The sequence below is a fragment of the Portunus trituberculatus genome, chromosome 18 (genome assembly GCF_017591435.1).
Source record: "Portunus trituberculatus isolate SZX2019 chromosome 18, ASM1759143v1, whole genome shotgun sequence".
NCBI lineage: Eukaryota > Metazoa > Arthropoda > Malacostraca > Decapoda > Portunidae > Portunus > Portunus trituberculatus.
This window is the reverse complement of record NC_059272.1, coordinates 161486-170000: the sequence shown is the minus strand read 5'-3', so window position 1 is coordinate 170000 and position 8515 is coordinate 161486. Positions and strand designations below refer to the sequence as shown.

General features: G+C 43.8%; 1 protein-coding gene across 2 annotated transcripts in view; it reads left to right on the top strand.

The window, feature by feature from the left end:
* Window positions 1–8062, top strand: part of LOC123505760 — a 47175-nt gene extending 39113 nt beyond the window's left edge. Inside the window, exons 3-6 of one of the 2 annotated variants that reach the window (XM_045257419.1) lie at window positions 5445–5606; window positions 6591–6729; window positions 7148–7237; window positions 7613–8062. In XM_045257419.1, coding sequence (XP_045113354.1) covers window positions 5445–5606; window positions 6591–6729; window positions 7148–7237; window positions 7613–7848 — 627 coding nt within the window. In that variant the 3' untranslated portion in view covers window positions 7849–8062. The remainder of the gene's footprint in view (window positions 1–5444; window positions 5607–6590; window positions 6730–7147; window positions 7238–7612) is intronic. The other variant, XM_045257420.1, reaches the window with a different exon arrangement.
* Window positions 8063–8515: the final 453 nt, after the last annotated feature.

The following is an 8515-nucleotide window of genomic DNA, read 5'->3' as shown; positions in this document are numbered from 1 at the left end:
CTCTCTCACCATCACTGTTTTCTAAAGCTCTAGTTGATGATAGTGGTGTTTTTAAGAGTATTTTTATTGGTTCTGGTGATGGATTGTCAAGATTTCTGGTGTATCATAAGGAGGAATTGTCTTTGGAGTTGTTTGTGTGGCCTTGCAACATTGTCGTGGTGAGAGAACAAGAAGTTTTTTTTTAATATGGAAGTGTCTCACATCCTCACTTTTCCAGTTCTCGTAAATGTTAACAAATTTGAAATACACACGATGCACACATTACAACGATTGACTTCCCCACACCATTCATGACAGTGATAGACGTTCGTGTTAAGGCATTGAATGGTTATTCGGAAAGCCGCATTTCACTCCATATACAAGTTAATTTTCTCAGAGTTCACACCCACCAAACGTTTCGTCTCCGCCAGTGTTTCTCACCCTCTCCCCGTCCCGCTCCGCCCACCCAAATCCGTCTGCTGTTAACTCTGTACAAGGGCCTTATCCGCCCATGTATGGATAATTCTTCACATGCAAGGGGGTTCCACTCAACTGCTCTCTTCGTTAGTGTTGAATAAATAGTTTTTCGTCTTATGAACTCCTCTCTTCTAACTGACTGTCTTCAGCCTCTTTCTCATTGCCGCAGTGTTGCATCCCTTGCTGTCTTTTACCGCTATATTCATGTCAACTGCTGATCTTACTGACTGTATGCCTCCCTTTCTCCTGAGGCCTTGCTGCACAATACCTTCTTCATTCTATCACTCCTATTATGTCTACCTCTATCAAGCTAGAGCTAACAAGTATTTCCAATCCTTCATCCCTGTCTCTGGTAAATTCTGGAAGTCCCTGCCAGCTTTTGTATTTCCACCTTCCTGTGACTTGAATTCTTTCAAGAGCGAGGTTTTAGCACACATCTTCTGGGTTGGTGTGACACTTTTGTTTGTGTATGGGCCCAGCACCTCACTGGGTCTATCTTTATTGTAGTTATTGTTGCCATGGTCTTTGACCTTCCCACATGAGGAAAATAATATCAGGAGGATAAAGCGCAGCGCAGTTATTTGTGTGAATGCGAGAGTTGTTTACTGCAGCACTCAGGAAGCTCAAAGACAGTGTTCTTAAACAGTAAATATTCATAATGACGATCATTTCATAAAATCTCACTTGCTTAATAAGAGGTGACGCAACATAACATTCCACTCACCACCTCACCATCCCATCACACACCCACTACTCAACACTCCAACACTCCAACACTCCAACACTCCACCACACACCTCAACATTCTAAAACTCCACTCACCCCCTCACCATCGCATCACACACCCACCACTCAACACTCCAACACTCCACCACACACCTCACCAATCCTGTCAAGAAAACACCACCACAGACAAAGCTCACCACAAACACTAATCCCTTATAAGTAACACACGTCCATGCGCGCTTACAGTCAGTTCCCTACCTAACGAAGCAGTTTTTCCACCCTACACTGTGCTTCACATGTCATTCTTGTCTCATGGCAGCTGTCGTTCCTTAGAGCTGATGATATATATATATATATATATATATATATATATATATATATATATATATATATATATATATATATATATATATTTTTTTTTTTTTTTTTTTTTTTTACGTAGGGAAGAGGACCGGCCAAGGGCAAAAATAAGAAAAGATAAAAAAAAAAAGGCCCACTTGAGTGCTGGCTCTCTAAAAAGTAGAAAAAAGTAAAAGTAGATGATGGTGATGATGATGATGATGATAATAATAATAATAATAATAATAATAATAATAATAATAATAATAATAATAATAATAATAATACAATAATAATAATAACAGTAACAGTAATAATAATAATTTCGATACTGATTTTTGTGTTGAGGCTGTTTATTAATAACGAATGTGCTGCAACGTTTGTCACTGTTTTGCCCGCCTTCGATGGAGTGTGTGTGTGTGTGTGTGTGTGTGTGTGTGTGTGTGTGTGTGTGTGTGTGTGTGTGTGTGTGTGTGTGTGTGTGTGTGGCGGAGTGTACGCTGTTGCTGGCCGTCACTCGCTAAACAAAAGCCCCTAATTTCTGGAACACCAAGCTGCTCTCGTCTCAACACCTCAACACCGCCCCTCTCAACAATTCAACACCTCAACACCGTCCCTCTCAATACCTAAACACCTCAACACCGCCCCTCTCAATACCTAAATACCTCAACACCGCCCCTCTCAATACCTAAACACCTCAACACCGCCCCTCTCAATACCTAAACACCTCAACACCTCCCCTCTCAATACCTCAGTACCTCAACACTTCCTCCCCTCAACAGCTCAACACCCGCGCCTCTCAACACCTAAAAGCCTCAACACTTCCCCCCGTCAATACGCAACACCTCAACACTCAACAATTCAACACCTCAACACCGCCCTTCTCAACATTCAACACCTTAATACCGCCCCTCTCAACACCTCAACACCTCAACACTTCCTCACCTCAACACTTCCTCCCCTCAACACTCAACACCTCAACACCGCTCCTTTCAACACCTCAACTTAACATCAACACCGCCCCTCTCAACACTTCAACACATCAAGACGGCCCCTCTCAACACCTCAACACCATCCCTCTCAGCATCTGAACACCGCCCCTCTCAACACTTCAATACCTCAACACTTTCTCCCCTCAACACCTCAACACCATCCCTCTCAACACCTGAACACCATCCCTCTCAACACCTCAACACCATCCCTCTCAACACCTCAACACCATCCCTCTCAACACCTCAACACCGCCCCTCTCAACACCTCACACCATCCCTCTCAACACCTCAACACCGCCCCTCTCAACACCTCAACACCACCCCTCTCAACACCTCAACACCTCAATACCGTCCCTTTCAGCACCTCAACACCTCAACACCGTCCCTCTCAACACCTCACACCGCCCCTATCCACACCCCAACACACTGCCCCTTACAACACTTCCTCACCTCAACACTCAACACCTCAACACCATCCCTGTCAGCACCTCAACACCTCAACACCGCCCCTCTAAACACCTCACACCGCCCCTCTTAACACCTCAACACACTGCCCCTTACAACACTTCTCACCTCAACACTCAACACAACACGTCTCAACACCTCAACACATCAACACCACCGTTTGTCCATCTGTCCGCCTGTCTGTCTTATTCTACACCACGCCAAGCCATTTTTTTTTCTTTTATTTTCAAGGAGACAATATTTGTGTAACCGTTTCATTGTTTATATGTGTTCACTGTTGTCGCTGCAGGAAATATATATAAAACCACTTCTTCTTTATTTTCTTTCTAAATAATTAACATTCTTACATACATACATACATACATACATACATACATACGTGCATATATATACATACGTTGGTGCTGTATTAGTAGGACCTGTATTCAGAAACGCTTTGTTCTCTTAAGAAGACTGTTTTCAGAGTCTCTAGTTGAAAATACTCGTGTTCTTAACCCTTTCAACACCATGACGCGTTTCCATATTCATTCTATTTACTGCTTAGTGATTTTATACAGCTTCAGAAACTCATATGGGGAGATTAAAATAGTGAAGACTGTGGCCATTAATCTTCTGACCTCCATAGACCCTTCCTAACGTCAATGAAATGGTCTAATCGTACACAAATCTCAAGGTAAAAATGTGTCCCAGTACTGAAAAGGTTAAGGTTATTTTTATGATTCTGGTGATGGATTAGCAAGGTTTCTTTCTAGTTTACCATAAGGACAAACTGCCTTGAAAACCTTGCTAGTCGTCTCTGGAGACTGGAAAATTTGTCGTGATGAGAGAGCCAGGCGTTTCAGAATGTGGCCTTGAGTGTGTTTGGCTACAGATGAAATACATGGTTTATATGACAGTGCAATAGTAAACAGCAAGATTTCGCTTACCAGAGAGAGAGAGAGAGAGAGAGAGAGAGAGAGAGAGAGAGAGAGAGAGGTGGCTGGTACTACATAAAACATTGGTTCATCACACTTACGTTCCTTCTCTGGTGTCTGTCAACTGTTCTCATCACGTGGTCTTGGCGCCTCTCCACAGCCTCCTGCCGGGGAGATAACAGTGCCATCACACACACACACACACACACAGCGAGGGTTTGTAATCATTGTCACTGTTACTGGTGGGCGAACGAGTGGCGGGAAGGAATGGCGGGAAACTCTCGGGGATTCACATTTATTGTCGTACATAATTTCTTGTATATATTTGTTCCGTTTTCCCCTTTCTTTTTCTTTTCTTTTCTGGGTTTTTCAAATATTTATGTTTTTTTTTTCTTGTTAAGAATTCCTCTTCATTTATTCCACTTTGATCATTGTTGCTTTTTTAATGAATGTTTTAAAATGTTTTTGAATGCAAATATTCTTCTCTTATTCATCTTATTACTATCATTATTATCATTACATGTATTATTATTATTGTTATTATTATTATTATTATTATCATTATTATTATTGCTATTATTATTTTTATTATCATTATTATTATTATTATTATTATTATTATTATTATTATTATTATTATTATTATTATTATTATTATTATTATTATTATTATTATTATTATTATTATTATTATTCATGATTATCATTATTATTATTATTATTATTATTATTATTATTATTATTATTATTATTATTATTATTATTATTATAATTTTTATCGTCATTGTTATCATTAATATTATCATTAGCATTATCATCATCATTATCATCATCACATTTTTATAATCTATTTTTTCACTAATAGCCTGATAACTTTGGAATATAATAGCCTAGTCTTTCTTACTTAGAGATTCTTTCTTTTAACATAGCATTATGCAGGTGTTATAACTGCCATAGGCTACATGTAGCAAAACTTCACTACAAATACTGCTTGAAGCATTAATTCAGCAGCCACTCGCCACCAGCCAGCCGGCAGCCACCTTCCCCTCTGTCACTGATGGTGCTGACAATGTTCACACTGTCATCACCATCGCCATGCACTCTCATCACTAAATATGAAAAAAAAAGAGAGAAATGTGTTATAAAAGTAATAAAGATAAATAAAACAAAGAGTAAGACATGATCTACAGAACAGAGAGAGAGAGAGAGAGAGAGAGAGAGAGAGAGAGAGAGAGAGAGAGAGAGAGAGAGAGAGAGAGAGAGAGAGAGAGAGAGAGAGAGAGAGAGAAATTCCGAAAGACAAAAGTCATGACTGGAACATAAGTGATTTTTGCTTTAGTTACATTTACTTGCTTATTTATCTATAGAGTTCATTGTTCTTTGGAGTAAAGCTGTGTTGGTCTGCGCTGGATTGAATTAGGGGTCTGTTCCCTCCACCCCCCTCCTGTGACTCCTTCTGTAATGGTGATCAACGCTGTGGTACTATGAATACTTCCCATCTCCCACCTCTTACCTCTCACCCTCCCACTCCTTCCCTCTGCTCTCCCTACAGCCACAGTACGAGCCGAAGGGTTTCCTGGCGGAGGTGGCACAGGAGCGGCGGCGCGAGGCGAAGGTGTCCATGCCGCTGTTCCTGGAGGAGGTGCCCTACAGCAGGATGTCCCTGCCGCCCATCGTGCCTGTTGAAGTAAGGGCGACATCCATCCAATTTACTGTTAAGTAAATCCTCTTCCCCTTCGTCGCTTTCTGCATGTAATGTACGTATTCATAATATTGCTGATGCCGAGGATGCCATTCCTCTCTCCCTTACTCCCTCCCCCGCGTTGATCAAGTGAGGTGTGTGCTCCTGACTGACTCCTGACTCCTGTGGCTACAAAACGTCTCTTGTCACATCATGCATCATTGTCAACAATGAAGCACCTCTGTAGAAAAACAGTGCAAACCATTTTTTACCCTTATTTAAGTTGCTTTTGTAATGGTGTTTCGTGAGGAGGAGGAGGAGGAGGAGGAGGAGGAGGAGGCGCTTTTCCCTTCCGTTCATGTGTGTTCCTTGAAGCACCACCCACACGCTCACTGTGTTTATATTCACACCTAGATGAAGAACACATCATGTAGTGTGTCATGTTTCTGAATATTGATGAATTACGTCAAAGATTAAGCCATGAGAAGAGATCGAACTCTGAAGAGACGCGCATTGGCATCACGTGTGACGTAAGAGTACTATTGCACACTGAAGTGTCATCATTGTTTAAGACAGATAGCCTACTGTGTACTACACGCACCACTGAAGGTCGTCTTTGATAGGTACTCCTAAGTACAGCACCGCCGCGGCTAAGGGTCGGCTATACGCCACCACAGTTTGGGAGGCCCTGCTCTCAAGGTCTGCCAGGTCTGCGTCACTGTGCTTGAACGTATGAATACGCTATTGTATAACAGAACACTTTCATATCATTAATTTGGAACCTTCTCGCCTTCGGTAGTTACTGCAGTAGTAGTGTTGTGTTTAAGAAGCTTTTCTTATTTTAGCTTTGTCTTTACATATAGACACATCCTGATCTCTACCTTGCATTATGAAAGCAGCCGTGTGATCCATCAAACAGGTAGGTAGTTACGGAGGCAGACATGCCATAAGAACACAGAACACAGACAATAAAGAGAAGTTGCAAGACATCTTGACTGACATGCTGCTTCTCGGCAGGTGGAAGGCACTGAGGTGGCGGCCCTCATCCACACCGCCAGCCACATCTCCCTCATATCGAGCGGCTTGGTGCAGGAGCTGGGCGCGAAGCAGGACGTCCTCCCCGACACTTCCGTCCCGCCCTCTCCCTTAGCGGCATGTAAGCGGCGTGGGTGGCAGGTGGTGGTACCGTGGTAGTGCCGTGGTGGGTTGGTGGCTGGCGCAAGGCTCAGAGTGTTTGGTGCCAGTCATGTTGAAGTGCCACTGTAAAGGATGTCTATCTGGGTTTTGTTGGGATGGTGTGGTCTGTGTACAGAATCTGCTGTTCCTTGGTGATTACTGACTGTACCCAGTGGTGGTGGTGGTGATCATACTGTAGTGTATCATTTTGCTCCGATTTAGTGTTTATCATAACAGAAACAAGTTCTCTAACTAACTGCATGTTGCCCAAGAGAGATATGAGAGGGAGAAGGAGCACCTTTCAATACTATTTTCGTACACACGGCTTACTTGTAGTGGGAGCAAGAAAATGTTTTAGCTGTAGCGGAATAGGCTCCTGATATTGTCTCTCTCTGCAGGTAGCGGCACACCGTGGCTGGTAGAGGGCAAGATGCGCTACGTGGAGCTTTCCCTGCGCGGCTCCAAACACGTGACGCAGCTGCACGTCGGTCAGTGCCTCGGCGCCAAAGTGCCTCGAAATGACACAGACATGGCCTCAGCTGACTCAAACACTGATGTGTTCAACAGGAACTAATGATTTACCTAATATCTTACCATATTTCTTCATCTATACGTTGACCACAACTATTGTCATCATGCACTTATTTACGTGCAATTTATACGTAACAATGTCAAAAATATTCAGACAATGATACTTGCATTCGTATACTCTGTGACCTGAGTCCTTATCGCGTACCTGAAGTGTAGCCACTGTAGAGAAAATGTTCCTACGTGGGTATTTGTATTTATATGTTTGTTTATACATTTCTGTCTTGCATTGTTGTGTGTATTGGTGAAGTAACAAGCAATGGTTTGTTGTGCAGCGCGCGACCTTCCCACGGACCTGGTGCTGGGTGTGGACTTCTTGAGGAAGGCTCGCGTGCACGTCAGCTTCCCGGAGAGTGCCATCACCCTGCCCAGCAGCGGCACGCAGGAAACCAAGGTGGCCTTCCTCACCAACAAGGAGATGACGCAACATCAAAAACGCACCACCAACCCCACAGCCACCAACACCACCACCAACACTGGGGCGGCGCGCTCCTACTCTTCCAATTACTGACAGTGAGCAGCTGACGTGGCAGCAGGAAGCGGACCAACAACAGATGAAGAGAACTGTGTACCTCCTACAACTTGTGACGGAGGGCACCAAGCGCTGCACTGTTGATTCCCTGTGTAGCTACAGACTACTGACCGAGTCCCGCTGCCACTGTGCCACACTCTCTCCCCCCATCCCCTTTATACGTATAGTACAAGTAAATACACGCTAAAGTCACCGCCTAATGTTTGTTGACCCCTGCACACCCACGCTGTCCTAAACCGCACTGCCCTCCTCAAGGGACGTCACCCATGAGAGAGAGAGAGAGAGAGAGAGAGAGAGAGAGAGAGAGAGAGAGAGAGAGAGAATGTATCCACATACAACGGAAAATGTTACCTGTAATGAGGCTACGAGCGGCATTCTGACATCCCTTCCCAGCACACAGCACACAGCGTGACACCGCCGCACCTGGGGCAAGGAAAAGCACCAGTGAGAAAACCACAAATACCACCAATGATGGCCATAAGGAAGGGGGGCATCACCAATCACCAGTAATGGACAGGGAGAAGGGAAGGGAAGAGAGGCGTCACCAGTCACCAGTGATGGACAGGGGGAAGGGAAGGGAGGCGTCACCAGTCACCAGTGATGGACAGGGGGAAGGGAAGGGAGGCGTCACCAGTCACCAGTGATG